This window comes from Gymnoscopelus microlampas, assembly GCF_963454915.1.
Source record: "Gymnoscopelus microlampas genome assembly, chromosome: 16".
NCBI classification, from domain to species: Eukaryota; Metazoa; Chordata; class Actinopteri; order Myctophiformes; family Myctophidae; genus Gymnoscopelus; species Gymnoscopelus microlampas.
Window position 1 is genome coordinate 45837186 of NC_139953.1, and position 16718 is coordinate 45853903.

Genomic DNA, 16718 nt, shown 5'->3' on the forward strand with positions numbered 1-16718 from the left:
TGTTTGTACTTTTACTTTTGGTACTTTAAGTACATGTTGATAGCAATACTTTTGTACTTTTACTCAAGCATTTTTTTTATCCTGGACTTTTACTTGTAACAGTCCAGAGTACTTCTACATTGCAGTATTGATACTTTTACTTAAGTTTAAAACATTTGAGTACTTTTTCCACCACTGTTCAATATGTACTATCTCCTGTTTCTATAGCGTGAGGCACCTTGTTGTACACATTACACCCCCATGGACACGATGCTAGTATGTCACAGCTAAGGACTTACACCCCAAGCAATCGATCTATCTATCGATCGATCGATAGACACGTTATAGACTCTCCAGAGAAATGCGATTATGCGATCGCAGAATTTACCGCATAATCAGCAAAATGGCACATAATTATGCAGGGGTAACGTTTTTTCAAGAAGGCCGCATCGCATAATACGCACATCGTATCGCATAATATGCGCTTTGCATCGCATATTTCCGCATATTTCGCAACTTTTAACATATTTCGCATTTTTCGCAACTTTTCGCAATATTCGCATATTCCGCATATTGCCGTATATTTCACAACTTTCCGCATATTTCGCAACTTCCCGCAATTTCATCACATGAAATTGCAAAAAAACCCGCATATTTCATCGCAAAATCAATGATTTTAGCCCGCATAATCAAGAGTTTTAGCTCGCATAATCAAGGATTTTTGCCCGCGTTTTTCTGGAGGTTCTAACATTATGAGCTTATACATCCGCTGTTTTCGCTATATATGTTGAGAACAAACAATGTGATGTGTTTGTCCCTTCAGCCAAGCGTTACTGTAAGACCTCCAGTCCTGCCTCCAGCACCACCAGTAGCTACACCCCCAGCAGCACCAGCAGCCTGGGAGGGGGTGGAGCGCATGGTGGAGGAGAAGGAGGAGGAGGAGGACATGGAGGACATGGAGATGGAGGAGGAGGGAGAGGGAGAGGAGGGGACAGCAGCGCCAGCAGCACCTGCAGTAAAAGCAGCTTTGACTTCAGTCAGGACATGGAGGCTCACATGGCCGCTACGGCCATCCTGAACCTATCCACACGATGTAGAGAACTGCCACACACACTGCAGGTACACGCACGCACGCTCTCTCTCTCTCTCTCTCTCTCTCTCTCTCTCTCTCTCTCTCTCTCTCTCTCTGTGTCCTTGGTTTTGCTCTGATTCTCTGTGTGTCATGACGGTCATTATTTTTAGTTCCATGTGGAGGTGAACAGTCTCACACCACCTCTCCTCCTCCCTGGCTGAACAAACAAACCAGAGCTCTGAGCCTCTGTATGCCTCTGTCTGGGTAAAATGTGACCAAGCATCAGACGTTTGACGCGGTCAACGGTCTCTCTCACTGTGACCTCAATTACATTTTTCAATTCAATTTTATTAAAGTGTCAAATCACAACAAGTTGTCTGGAGACACTTCACATGTAGAGCAGAGACCCGACATCGTCCCACCCCGAGCAAGCAATTATGCGACAGTGGCAACGGAAAACTCCTCCTTAACTGGAAGAAACGTCAGGCAGACCCTAGGCTCTAGTCACCAGGCTTTCCACTGTGGAGGAATGCCTGGTATTCATTCTAAAAAAAATATATATTTTTTTGTGGCCCAGTGGCCCATTGGCCCAGTGGCCCACCGGGTATGTGCCCGGTATGCCAAATACAGAAGGCGCTGTATTTTCCTTTTTTTTACTATGGGTTCCCAGATTGCTTTTTACATGACACTTGTCACATGACATATGGAATGCGTAATTCGCTTCCGGCCACTTCCGGCCACTTCCGGCACCATTCTGGTTTCATACTGACAGGCTTGGGATTGTGAATCATGTCGAATCATAATAAGTCCTGATGTAGGGACAGAATCGTACCTCACGTCCCCCCGTCCCCCCCCAGTCAACATCTGACGTTTTGTCAAATCCGTCCCAAGTCGTCACCCGTTAGGGTCCATTTGGTTATGGATAGTTACAGACCCATAAGGGTCCATTTGGTTCCTAACTATCCATCATTTAGCTGGGGACCCCCTGGAACTCACTCAAGGACCCCTGGAGGTCCCCGGACCCCACTTTGAGAACCAATGAGCAAACCGAAATAACCTTTCACTCTGTTCCTCTCTCTCTCTCTCTCTCTCTCTCTCTCTCTCTCTCTCTCTCTCTCTCTCTCTCTCCATGCCACAGAGTCCAGACGTGGACATGGAGGACCACAGCAGCAGCGGGACGGTGCTGCTGGAGCCGTCGATGGGGGGGGCCCCCGGGGGCCCCGAGGAGGGCAGCGGCACGGCCACCGTGCTGACCCCGCTGACGCCCATGTCCCCCCAGCAGCGCCAGGCCCTGCTGGGCAGCCGCTGCTACACGCTGGGCAGCAGCGCCGCCATGCAGGAGCCCAGCGACCCCTGGGAGCTGCACCCCGTGGACTATACCAAGATCAAACACCTGGGGGACACAGAGCACAAAGAGGTGAACGGAAGAACTGACCCACGTTGTGTTTAGACTTAGTTATTAGCAGCGGTGGAAAAAGTACTCAAATTCTTTACTTAAGTAAAAGTACCAATACTGCAATATAGAAATACTCTGTTACAAGTAAAAGTCCAGAATAATAAATTGACTTGAGTAAAAGTACAAAAGTATTGGTATCAAAATGTACTTAAAGTACCACAAGTAAAAGTACTAAAATATTTGAAAATAGCAGATCTGCAAGCTCACAACGCGTCGCATCGCATTTCAGAGCTCTGCAATTGTTGCTGTATCTCTGCTGGAGCAGTGGTTCTCAAAGTGGGGGTTCCGGGGACCCCCAAGGGTCCTTGAGGGGGTTCCAGGGGGTGCCCAGATAAATTAGTTAATACAGCATCAGAATAATTTTAACCCCTTTATCCATATTGTATTTGTTGGCTGAGCTTGTACATCTGCTATTTTTGATTTTTCTTTTTGAAAAAATGTTTTTTTTTTATGGTATGGTAAGTGATTTTCTTTGGTTAAAATAAGTGTAAATATCTCTATATTCTGATAGTACTCATTGCTATAGAGTGTTTGTTCAGTAAAAGGAGTCTCCTTGTCTCTCCAGCTATTTATTAAACAGAAAATGCATTTTCGTTTCAGTTTAATTTCCAATTTTATCCAATCAGGATAGAGAACTCAATCAGGATATAGATTAAACAAGTGAAATTGGAAGTGATGACACTAAGAAATGAGCAGACAAAACTGGAACTGGAACACTACTGTATTTTGACACCTACCGAAAAATGTATTTTCTGTTTATTATAGAGCTGGAGAGACAGGGAGACTCCTGTTACTGAACAAACACTCTATAGCAATGATTACTATCAGAATATAGTGTTTTAACCTTTTAACAAAATACTTTAATGTTTTAACCAAAAAATATCACTTACCCTACCTTTAACACAAATCTTCTCTTCTCGTAGGTCCTTGGCACAATATTATTTTTTCAGATGGGGTTCGTGGCCAAATACATATCAATTTGGATGACCTTGAGAGAAACACTGTGCTAGAGCATTGGTTCTCAAAGTGGGGTACGGGGACCCCCAGGGGTACTTGAGGGGGTTCCAGGGGGTCCCCAGCTAAATGATGGGTAGGAACCAAATGGACCCTTATGGGTCTGTAACTCTGAGAGTGTACAAATGGAACCAAATGGACCCGTTTCAGTGTTAAATCTAACATTGATTTTACAGTATAAATTGGGGTCCCAGGCATAGAAATGCCATTAAATGGGGGTCCGTAGCCCTAATGCATGTCAAACTGGGGGTCCTTGAAATTAAAATGGTTGAGAATCACTGCTAGAGCCGTAAAAATCTTCTCTTATGGGGGTCCCTGGCATATCTTTTGGAATTGGGGTCCGCGGGCTAATAAGTGTCAATTTGGGGGTCCTTGACATGAAAAAGTGTGCTAGAGAGACACAAATACGATATAAATCTAATAGATTATATTAGCTAACATAAAAATATGAGCTAAAATACAAGCTCACAACCTCAGAATTGCATTGAAGTACATGTACCCTGAGTAAATGTACTTAGTTGCTTTCCACTACTATTTAGCATGCAGGCAGGGCCGCTGTGATCCTCTAAAGATCCAATCAGAATGCTCCACCGTCACCCAGACCATGTGATCCTCTAAAGATCCAATCAGGATTGTCCACCATCACCACACCACATGCAGTCAATGCTAACGAGAGTCTGAGGGTGAGCTGAGGCTACCACCTGTCTGACAGGATTACAGTGCCACCCTGTGGCGGAACACAGCAAACGCAGATTTTGGAGGGCTCACCAGATGCTAAAAAAAATGTAAAAAAAATAAAACAACAGCTGCTGTGGAGCTGTCTGTTCAGCACCAGTCTGTCTGTCTGACTGCTGCTCAGATCAGCACCATGGACAGAGTCACTACACCTAACATAATAGGGAGCTGTCTGTTCAGCACCATGGACAGAGTCACTTCATCTAACATAATAGGGAGCTGTCCGTTCAGCACCATGGACAGAGTCACTACATCTAACATAATAGGGAGCTGCTCAGATCAGCACCATGGACAGAGTCACTACATCTAAAGCCCAGTCCACACCAATGCGACTAGTCCCAACTTGCAACCAGTTACAAGAAATTGCAGCAGTCTGGACTGTCCAGCTGCAGATCAGTGCATTGCATCGAGAGCTTGTTGATCTGCTATTTTTTTTTTAAACTATATTTATTTATACATTTTTGAATACTTTTGGAAAATATAATATATTGACATAGTTGTGAGTCTATATTGACATGACATAGTTGTGAGTCTATATTGACATGACATAGTAGTGAGTCTACATTGCCATGACATAGTAGTGAGTCTATATTGACATGACATAGTAGTGAGTCTACATTGACATGACATAGTAGTGAGTCTACATTGACATGACATAGTAGTGAGTCTACATTGACATGACATAGTAGTGAGTCTACATTGACATGACATAGTAGTGAGTCTACATTGACATGACATAGTAGTGAGTCTACATTGACATGACATAGTAGTGAGTCTACATTGACATGACATAGTAGTGAGTCTACATTGACATGACATAGTAGTGAGTCTACATTGACATGACATAGTATATTGACATGATGCAGTTTGATTATTTCTCCTCTTTCCAACAGAGCGAGGAGTTGGATCCGTTCCAGGATCTCCTGGATGATCAGAGGTACCCAGCAGACCTCCCCCTGCACTCCCCCAAACACAAGTTCTCCTCCTGTAAGGAGACCAAGAAGGAACTGATCACGTAAGATGATGGACGGACGGACGGACGGACGGACGGACGGACGGACGGATGGATGGATGGATTGATGGGTGAATGGGTGGACGGACGGACTGACGACGGATGGACGGATGGATGGGTGGATGTATGGATGTGAGACATGTTCGTCCTGTAAGGCATTGGTTCTCAAAGTGGGGTCCGGGGACCCACAGGGGTCCTTGGGGAGGTTACCAGGGGGCCCCCAGCAAAATTAGGTAATATATCGCCAATATTTGTTTAAACTTACATTTTTAACTAAATTCTTTGCTACTGGAGGTCCCTGCCATACAATATTTTTGAGATGGGGGGTCCGGGACCAGTGGCTTCCAATATAAAACTCGAGTCACTTCCTGACTTGCCTACGTTATTGGTGACGTTTAGAAATACAAATAGGACCATGGCCACACTGACAAGCAAAGTGAGAATAAAAAGTCTGCCGAACGGAGCGAATCAGTCTGGATTCCAGGCTAAGTCTGCCCAGTTGTCAGTTAGCTGATAAGAACGTGTTTGTCTTGTCTTCCAGTCTGCCCAGTTGTCAGTTAACTGATAAGAACGTGTTTGTTTTGTCTTCCAGTCTGCCCAGCTGTCAGTTAGCTGATAAGAACATGAGAGGAATAATGACCCCCAACTCACAAGACCTCAGGTGAGTCTTCACAGTCACAGAGTCTGTCTGTTGTCGTACGATGACCTCACCATCTGCTTCACTTGACCCTCGTCACAGGTGTTGACCTGTCCTTTGTCTGTCTGTCTGTCTGTCTGTCTGTCTGTCTGTCTGTCTGTCTGTCTGTCTGTCTGTCTGTCTGTCTGTGTGTGTGTGTGTGTGTGTGTGTGTGTGTGTGTCTGTGTGTGTGTCAGGTGTCCTACCCCAGGCTGTGACGGATCTGGTCATATTACTGGGAACTACGCCTCACACAGGAGGTACACACACACACGCACGCACACACACACACGCACGCACGCACACGCACGCACACACACACACACACGCACGCGCACGCGCACACGCACACACACACACACACACACACACACACACACACACACACACACACACACACACTCGCGCAAAGGCCTGAGCTTGGTCTCATTGCTTTGCCTGATCAAGCTGTGACTCATGGTGCAGTGACGCTTACAGACCACCAGGATAGACAGGACATTTCAGAATGCACGTTCAAATACTAATAATAATTATGTACCTCAGGAAGAACCCATGATAAACACATACAGTATTGTACCAGTACCTCTATATATATGGGATATTAATACACTGTTGTCTTATCGTCCTTCAGTCTGTCAGGCTGTCCACGAGCTAAGAAGAGTGGGATAAAAATATTACACAGCAAAGAAGACAAAGACGACCAGGAGCCAATCAGGTGAGAGCAGTCAGGGTACTGAGCCAATCAGGTGAGAGCAGTCAGGGGACTGAGCCAATCAGGTGAGAGCAGTCAGGGGACTGAGCCAATCAGGGTACTGAGCCAATCGGGTGAGAGCAGTCAGGTTACTGAGCCAATCGGGTGAGAGCAGTCATGGGACTGAGCCAATCAGGTGAGAGCAGTCAGGGGACTGAGCCAATCGGGTGAGAGCAGTCAGGGGACTGAGCCAATCGGGTGAGAGCAGTCAGGGGACTGAGCCAATCAGGTAAGAGCAGTCAGGGGACTGAGCCCAATCAGGTGAGAGTATTCAGGGACATGGTGCAGAGCCAATCAGGTGAGAGCAGTCAGGGTACTGAGCCAATCAGGTGAGAGCAGTCAGGATACTGAGCCAATCAGGTGAGAGCAGTCAGGATACTGAGTCAATCAGGTGAGAGCAGTCAGGATACTGAGCCAATCAGGTGAGAGCAGTCAGGGACAGGGTACTGAGCCAATCAGGTGAGTGCAGTCAAGGTATGGGAACTGTATCTGAAATGGTTTAAAGGAGTAGTTCACCCCAACAAAAAAAAAACTTATTTTCTATCAACTATACACCCCATGAAGCCTTGAATTCATGGATTTTTATGTTTTTGTCGCATTCCTAAGCCAATAATTTGATGACTGGTGGTCTCTCCGGTAGGAGGCTCAAAGAGTCATCTTCCCGCCGGTAATCAAATTATTGGGGTTAGGAATTCGACAAAAACTAAACATTTTCCATGAATTCAATGCTTCATGGGGTGTGTAATTGATAGAAAATAAGTATTTTTTTGTTGGTGAACTACTCCTTTAAGTGGTAGTGACTTTATCCAAGGCGCTTTAACATGCATTACATTCACCCATATTCACACACACACACACACACACACACACACACACACACACACACACACACACACACACACACACACACACACACACACACACACACACACACACACATTCATTCATGTGGGAACCATGCAAGTTAGGGGTTCAATGTATTGCTCAAGGACACTTCGACAACAATCCGGAGGGTTGAACCGGGGAACAAGCACACAACGCATCGCGATGTGATGCTTCACAAACTCTAATGAAGATGGACAGTTTTTTATAATTTTTGAATAGATATGTTTTAAAGCTAACATTTTTAACTCTGATCTGTGCCTCTGGGGGTCCCTGGAACAACATATTTTGAGGTGGGGGGGCCGCGGCCAAATACATATCATTTTGGGGGTCCTGGACATGGAAAAGTTGGAGCACCACTGATATAGCAACATACTGTTATGATTTAGAAAACATTTTTAGATATGTATTTGGCCTACGGACCCCCATCTCAAAATGTTTTGTTCCAGGGACCCCCGGAAGCAAAGATGCAAGTACATTTTTTTCACTGTATTCAAAGATTTGCACAAATGTTCAAGAGTTTTCAAAAATAGCAGATCTACAAGCTCATAGCTCATTGAAGGAAACGCCAAGACACAGTAAACATACTGCACATACACAAGACATAAACATAGACATAGACATGATCACAAGATCCAGATAATAATAGCTACTAATAGCTATTTCTGCTTTTTTTATATTTGAAAATGTGTGAAAAATGTTCAACATGGAAATATTTATAACGGTTATGCAAAAATAATTGCGATTATCTCAAATAATGATGTAATAATGGTGACAGGCCTACAGTACTACCAGCACCTCCACCTCTGCCTGGATGTGCACGAGAGCTAACTGGTTATACGACCCATAAAAACACCATTGTTTGCATGGGAAACGGTGATCTATAAAAAAGTACAACCCCCCCTCCCCCTCCCCCCCAGGTGTCCAGTGCCAGGCTGTGACGGCCAGGGTCACGTGACGGGGAAGTACGCGTCCCACCGCAGCGCATCGGGCTGCCCCCTGGCGGCCAAGAGGCAGAAGGACGGCTACGTCAACGGGTCGCCCATGGTGTGGAAGAGCGGCAAGACGGACGGGATGAGCTGCCCCACCCCCGGCTGCGACGGCTCGGGACACGTCAGCGGGACCTTCCTCACTCACAGGAGGTGTGTGTGTGTGTGTGTGTGCGTCTGCTATTAACACATTCGGTGCCAGAATTTTATAATAACAGATTACGTTCGGTGCCAGAAATCTCACCGTTGAGCTGCGCGGCGCTGTTTAAGCTGTAGACTCCCAAGACGAGCATTCCATGTGAAACAAAGCATGCGTGCATTTTGCACGATGGTCCTGGCTAACGCCTGGAACGATAAAATCTTTCACGCGGGTCACAATGGCGCAGCGATCGCACATAGAAAATGAGTCGTTTTCCCCAACGTAAAAAGTTTCTGAGTTATAGGGGTTTGAGAGAAGGAGATTGAGCGGATGGGGAGCCATGTTTTTTGGCACGGTGACGGTGATCTATAAGACCCTTCCTTCTCATAATCACCGTGGGTGATTCCAGAGCTGCTCCAGCCCCTCCCGTGTGGAAAAAAAACGAAAAGAAAAAAAAAGAGACTGAAAACACGGTTCAGACCATGTTCGGCACCCGATGTGTTAATAGACCAGTGGTGGGAAAGTAACGAAGTACATTTACTTAAGTGCTGTACTTAAGTACAATTTTGAGGTATTTGTACTTTACTGGAGTGTTTCCCAATGTTCAATACTTTTACTTCTACTCCATGACATCTCAGAGGCAAATATTGTACTTTTACTCCACTACAATTATTTGAAAACTGTAGTACGTTACTAGCTTCTTTGCAGATATAAATGATTATATCACAAATAAAAACATACATTAACCACTCTAGCCCTATTTTATACATAGGCTATTTGAAAATAGCCGATCTACAAGCTCACAACTCGTCGCGTTGTGAGCTTGTAGATCGGCTATTTTCAAACAATGTAGTACTTTTACTTTTGGTATATTTTGATGCCAATGCTTTTGTACTTTTACTCAAGTAACATTTTGAACACAGGCCTTCTAGTTGTAACAGAGTATTTTTTATATTGCGGTATTGCTACTTTTACTTGAGTTAAATATCTGAGTACTTCTTCCACCACTGCAGATAATGACAGAGTGTTGTTTATGTTCCAGTCTGTCTGGTTGCCCTCGAGCCACGTCTGCTATGAAGAAGTCCAGGATGACAGGAGTAGAGATGTTGACAATCAAACAGCGAGCCAGTAGAGGTAAACCTCCCACCTGCTTCCTCCAACTCAAGCAGAGGTCTTCAACAAAGGGTCCGGGACCCCTAGGGGGTCCTCAGAGTTACTACAGGGGGTCCGCCGAATCTTTGTGTGATTTTTACATTAACCACTTCAACCAAGCATCCCTATTCTGGAGGAGAACTTTAGCCAAAAATAACAGATCTACAAGCACACAACGACTTGCGCTGCGAGTAAAACTACAATCAGTGACTCATGTTACTCTAAACTCTCACAGTAAAACTATCAGTGACTCATGTTACTGTAAACTCTCCTTCCAGGCATCGAAAACGATGAAGAAATCAAACAGCTGGATGAAGAAATCAAAGATTTAAACGAGTCAAACAATCAAGTCGAATCAGACATGATCAAACTTAGGACTCAAGTAAGCTGCCTGTCTCTCCTATACACTGTCTCCCGCTAAACTGTACTATACTGTCTGTCTCTCCTACACTGTCTCTCTTTAAGCTGGCCTACTGTCTGTCTCTTCTACACTGTCTCTCTTTAAGCTGGCCTACTGTCTGTCTCTCCTACACTGTCTCTCTTTAAGCTGCATGTCCTACTGTCTGTCTCTCCTACACTGTCTCTCTTTAAGCTGCATGTCCTACTGTCTGTCTCTCCTACACTGTCTCTCTTTAAGCTGGCCTACTGTCTGTCTCTCCTACACTGTCTCTCTTTAAGCTGGCCTACTGTCTGTCTCTCCTACACTCTCTCTCTTTAAGCTGCATGTCCTACTGTCTGTCTCTCCTACACTGTCTCTCTTTAAGCTGCATGTCCTACTGTCTGTCTCTCCTACACTGTCTCTCTTTAAGCTGCATGTCTTACTGTCTGTCTCTCCTACACTGTCTCTCTTTAAGCTGCATGTCCTAGTGTCTGTCTCTCCTACACTGTCTCTCTTTAAGCTGCATGTCCTAGTGTCTGTCTCTCCTACACTGTCTCTCTTTAAGCTGCATGTCCTAGTGTCTGTCTCTCCTACACTGTCTCTCTTTAAAGGAGAATTCCGGACTATGTTTTTCTTAACTTTTATCTGATATTACTATATCCTATAGGACGAGTGGTACAGTAGAAAACATTTCAACTCCATCCCGAGTCCACCGCAGCTATCAACCTGAGCGGACGGTCCATGATCTAGATCGCATAATTTTGGTGTCCTGATAGATGTTTTTTTTTGTTTGGCCAATTTAGAAAGAAACCAGTGTTACACATCCTTCAATCTGGGAACCCATCGCCAAATAAAAAGGAAAAACAGCGCCCTCTGCTGTTTTTTACTCTTTCACTTGGCTCTGGGGGGAGCTAAATGGAGCACCCGTGCGCAAGGAAACCAGGTTTCTTGGTCTGCCCTCAGCGCTCCACTTCCGGTGGTGCGACTATGTTTTCATTCCCACTAACAATATTTCTACACGGAACACTAACACCACTTCTCCCAGAGAACATGGATCGTTTTGGTTATAAGGCCACTTGTTTCTATGATGAAAGAGCACGTTAAAATGTGAATATCTTTCCGTGGTTTTGTCTGCTCCGAGGACCCTATTGTTAAATGAGTTTCGGTTTGTTTTCAGTGGGAAGCAAGAGCAGACAGTAAATCCCGCCCACTACATTTTCCTGTTCTAAATGTGGGTGGTACCAGATCATGGTTGCTCACTGGTGTTGTGGCGTTGGTGCGTGTCACTCACTTTGGAGAACTGTCTCACAACTCTGACTGTCTGTGTGTGTGTGTGTGTGTGTGTGTGTGTGTGTGTGTGTGTGTGTGTGTGTGTGTGTGTGTGTGTGTGTGTGTGTGTGTGTGTGTGTGTGTGTGTGTGTGTGTGTGTGTGTGTGTGTGTGTGTGTGTCAGATCACCACCATGGAGAGCAGTCTGAAGTCCATCGAGGAGGAGAACAAGGTCATTGAACAGCAGAACGACTCCCTGCTCCACGAGCTGGCTAACCTGAGCCACACGCTCATCAACAGCCTGGCCAACATCCAGCTCCCGCACATGGTACGCCCTGTCTGTCTGTCTGTCTGTCTGTCTGTCTGTCTGTCTGTCTGTCTGTCTGTCTGTCTGCCTGTCTGTCTGTCTGTCTGTCTGTCTGTCTGTCTGTCTGTCTGTCTGTCTGTCTGTCTGTCTGTCTGCCTGTCTGTCTGTCTGTCCGTCCGTCCCCACCATGTGATGTATGTAGTTTACAGTGGTGGAAAAAGTACTCAAATTCTTTACTCTAGTAAAAGTACCAATACTGCAATATAGAAATACTCTCTGTTACAAGTAAAATAATCCAGAATTCAAAATTGACTTGAGTAAAAGTACAAAAGTATTGGCATCAAAATGTGAAAGTAAGTAATGCTATTTTTTGAAAATAGCAGATCTATAAGCTCACAACGCGTCGCGATGCGACACGTTGTGAGCTTGCAACAGAATCCCAAAACTGTGCCGATCTGCAATGGGTGCAATTCAGGCCGCCGCCATTTCTCCCTGCAACGTACTACAACGGTTTTGTTGCATCGTGAACCATGTGGTGTGGACCGCAAATTTACCTGAACGTGACACACTTTGCACGTGCAAGTTTCAAAGTCTGTATGAACGAATTCCAAAGCAGCACGACTGTAGCAATCCAGTGTCCAGATACATACAGTACTATAAATGTAATGCTCATCTGTTTGTGTCCTCTGTTGGCTGTTCATCTGTGTGTGTGTGTGTGTGTGTGTGTGTGTGTGTGTGTGTGTGTGTGTGTGTGTGTGTGTGTGTGTGTGTGTGTGTGTGTGTGTGTGTGTGTGTGTGTGTGTGTGTGTGTGTGTTCGTGCGCGCGCGCTCAACGCCTCACACACATTTTATTCACAGAATGACCACAAACCACATCAACGCCTCAACCAACTGCTTTGACTTTTCAGTTTGACAAACATGCTGCTGCTACATGTGTGACTGTGTCCATGGTTCTGTTATGTAGAGAGAAGACTGGGCCTAATTGGATAATCCCCCTAGCCAATAAGATAAATCGTTGACCAATAGGAACCATTGTTAGTGACATATCTCCAGTTGAGAACATCTCTTCTTGTCACTAACTATTTGGAGGTATTTAGACAGATATGCGGGTATAGGGGGCATTTCGGGAAAATCTGCATTTACAATTTTGAAGACCAGTCCCATTTTTAGTTGTTTAACCCTGGCTTCCACCCTGAGCCAGCCTAGGCTGGCAAAGTGAGTGGGAGAGAGGTGGGTCATGGGCCCCAGTCCGAGAAGTAGTCGAATCAGTTTGTTTTGGGAGGTTTGAAGCTTAGTCTTCAGTGATACTGAGGTGTTGGAGTACCAAGAGGAGCTAGCATAGTCAAAAAGGGGCTGAATCAGGGCCCCTGAGAGGGTCCTGAGGGCCTGAGGGTTGACAAAAGAGGAAACTCTGCCCATAAATCTGGTTCTCTGGTTTACTCTTTTGACCACCTTTGTTGCCATGCTTTCACCTGTCAGGTATTTGTCAAGAATACATCCCAAATAGGTCAAATAGGCCAGACCAATTCCTGAAATCAAATGCAAATGAGATTTCCGGAAGGTGGATGGTTTACCAGGGTTAGGGTTAGGTGTTAGGTGTACTTAGGTTAAGTGTTAGTGTGTATAAGCAGACTAATAGATTCTCTGTACACCCTCTCTCTCTGTAGAGACCCCCGGCTCAGAAACACGCCCCTGTAAAGCATAGCTGCTGTGTACAGATGACCCACAGAGTAAGACAAGCCTCAATCCTTTTATCCTTTTATCCAATGACCCTTCTTTTCTGCACCCCCCCCTCCCCCCTTTCCCCCACTATGGTGTCACTACATCTCCACTACCTCCTTTCCAATTGGCCCCCACTTTGAAAGCCTGTGTCCCATTGGTCCATGCTCTGTGTTTGTCTCCCTCATTGGCTGATCCATTCACCCATGACCTCATCTGTATGTCTGTTTAATGTCTGTGTCCCTCCTCCCTCCTCTCTGTTACAAAGCTTTATTCCTATACTGTCTTCTGGACGATGGTCTTGCTTACATGCACACCTTAACTATTAGAGGAGGGGTAAATTATATGTTTTTGTAATGTTTTGTATGTGTTTTCTCTCAGAAAATACCTTATCAGGTCAGGATACCAATGTTATCCTATCAGGAGAGCTTGAGATACAATTTTCCTGTATGAGTTATCTCTTGTGGTTGGAAATAAAAATGGGTATTCCGACCTGAATAATGTATTTACTAAAGAGCTGGAGAGACGGGGAGTCCCCTGTTACTGAACACACACACACACACACACACACTAGTAATGTTTACTATCAGAATATAGAGCATTTTAAGACTTACTTACAAAAATAATATCACTTGCACCCCATTTAAGGATCAGGACAATGTTAAATAGCAACTTTCATAATTTAACAATCAAAATATAATCAAAATGTATATATTTCTTGGTGGGATCATTCAGCAATGTGAAATCAATTCATTATATTATTAAAAGTTGTAATTTTGTGGTTTCTACTTTCTACTATTACCTACTAAAATCAACCCTCAATCAATCAGTTGCGATGTGACGGTGTGCATGTAAACGACCAATCAACAATGGATGGTCACTTGGCGTCTAATTGCCCCCCCCCCCCCTCATCCTCCCAGGAACCAATGAATGAGCAGAACTTTGACACGTACGTGAGCACGTTGACAGACATGTACACCCACCAGGAGCACTACCAGAGCCCGGAGAACAAGGCTCTGCTGGAGAACATCAAGCAGGCCGTTCAGGGCATCCAGGTGTAGATGGTGGTGACGACGTCGTGCAAAACAAAACAAAACTAATCAATTACATTGCATAAACCACGTAAGCCCTCTTTTTTATACTTTGACACACGAACGGTGTTGCTCGGTGGAAATACTAGCATTTGAAAGCTCGCTATTTGTTGGGAAAATAGGGGATTTTTTTTTGTTAAAAGGGCATAATACCATAGGTTGATTTAGTGGCTTGTTTTCCAGCAGATAAAAAAAACAAGCTGTGGCTAAGCAACACAGCTGTAGATAATGACATTAATAATGGGTGTGTTTAGATTTAGGAGTGTTCCAAGGTGCAAGCTTCGACAATACACAGTGTTGTCAGTCAATGCACTTTGACACACCTAAATATAACACACATTATTCATTTGATTAGCTGCAGCTGTGTTGCGTACATCGCAGCATACCATGAGGTCAGTCTTATACAGCCTGCCGTGTTTTTAATCTGTTGCGGTTTTTAAACCTGAACTGGGAAACACACTCCAAAGTCAGCCCAGGGCTTTGTGCCCCTTTAATGTGGGGGGAAAAGGAGGGGGAAAAAATATCTAATAGAGGGAGTGGATTTATTTTTTTTTATTTTTTTTTTGCTGCTGTAAGTTATCATAGTTTATTTATTTATGAATGTATTTATTTGTTTATTTATTTATCTATCTATCTGTCTATCAATGCTGAACGCTCTCAACTCCATGGGTATCTTTTTCTCTACTCTTTACTGATATTTGCCTTGCTTTGAAAAAGAATTACCAATGGCAAAGGGTTTTAAATGAACATTCAACATTTTTGTACATTTTCATAATGACCTAATATAATGTGATGTACTGTTTATAGCTGCTAATGTAGCACATTCTGGTGTACTATGTATTTATGAAGTGTAAGCTTGAATCATTCGTTATCTTTACTTTTTTGAAATACTTCCAAACAAACGGGTGTGTGTGGGCATCAGAGAGGAGAACGGCAATGTGAAGAGCAATCATGCGTTCGAGAAGCTTTGTTCTCCATGGATTCATAACAGAACACGTAGTCTCTCAAGTCAAGACAGACCGTCGGCTCGCACAGTTTCCAAACAGGGGTGTCATTTGCCTCCTCCTAGCTTTCCCATTTAACCTCAAAATTCAGATATTTCCTCCATCTCCACTTATAGACACTTGTTTTCTTTCTGCAACCATCCATTCAGTTGAAACGGGCCTCCCTATGTTTTTTTCTTTTCTTAAGTATGCTTTTGTTTTTTGTTCTTTATGAAATGAAACAGTCTGTGATTAACACTGCCACAGACGTAAAAAACATAATTCTTTCCAATTACCAAATCTGCCACTGATAGAGAAAAAGAAAAACGTAGATTTTATAAAGATCTCACCGTTTTTCATCTCTCCCAGTGATACATTTCATTGTAACACACAAGGATACGGAAATTACGTCGATCGAAGATTTCCGTTTCCGTCTGCTCCCTGTCATTCAGTGCCAAACTTATTTCTGGCTTTATCACCCCTGTGCCAAGGCCAAAAATACATTGTAAAAAAAGTGCTTAGGAGCCGAGATACAGCCTTTTTCAGTAAGAAGTTAAACAAGAAGTGAATGGAACAGCAAATATTCAAATCATGATATCTTGGGTTCTGAACATTTAAAAAAAAAAATATATATATTTATATATATATTTTTATGACGTCGGTGACGTCTCATTTTCTCGGCTTTGTTTTTCTTCGCCGTTCTCCGTCCGACGCGCTGTTTAAAAACTTCTACTACTGGAGAATGGAATGTCGCGGATTGAAAATTTGTTCCCTGGGCCACTCTCACACCTACCCTGTGTGTCTACACCGGTTTCTCAACAGTTGGACACGCGATCATAAGGGATGTACATTTTCTCTGGCGAGCTAAAAAAGCAAGTGAACCGTGCCGAGACGAGAAATGGTGTGTTTACACAGAGCTGTGTGAGAACGACCCCGAGCCGATCGGAATGCACGTATTGCCTGTGTGTTTACAAACGATTGGACTTGCGATCATAATGAATATAATGTTTTTGTGACCTGTTGAAAGTTACAAAAAATACGAAATTGCTGGCAGTGCATGGGCAAACACAGCCAGAAATAAATCTAGCACTGAATGAGTTACGGAAGCTCTGAA

General features: G+C 44.2%; 1 protein-coding gene across 1 annotated transcript in view; it reads left to right on the forward strand.

The window, feature by feature from the left end:
- LOC311063028 (myelin transcription factor 1-like protein) overlaps positions 1 to 14591 on the forward strand; it is a gene marked incomplete at both ends in the record, with an annotated part of 43292 nt that extends 28701 nt beyond the window's left edge. Inside the window, 12 exons of the mRNA XM_084082244.1 lie at positions 803 to 1098; positions 2190 to 2468; positions 5123 to 5271; positions 5861 to 5929; positions 6142 to 6204; positions 6576 to 6659; positions 8498 to 8719; positions 9748 to 9839; positions 10136 to 10239; positions 11689 to 11832; positions 13479 to 13541; positions 14451 to 14591. Of these exons, the coding sequence (XP_083938370.1) occupies positions 803 to 1098; positions 2190 to 2468; positions 5123 to 5271; positions 5861 to 5929; positions 6142 to 6204; positions 6576 to 6659; positions 8498 to 8719; positions 9748 to 9839; positions 10136 to 10239; positions 11689 to 11832; positions 13479 to 13541; positions 14451 to 14591 (1706 nt within the window). The remainder of the gene's footprint in view (positions 1 to 802; positions 1099 to 2189; positions 2469 to 5122; positions 5272 to 5860; positions 5930 to 6141; positions 6205 to 6575; positions 6660 to 8497; positions 8720 to 9747; positions 9840 to 10135; positions 10240 to 11688; positions 11833 to 13478; positions 13542 to 14450) is intronic.
- Between the last annotated feature and the right edge of the window lie 2127 nt (positions 14592 to 16718).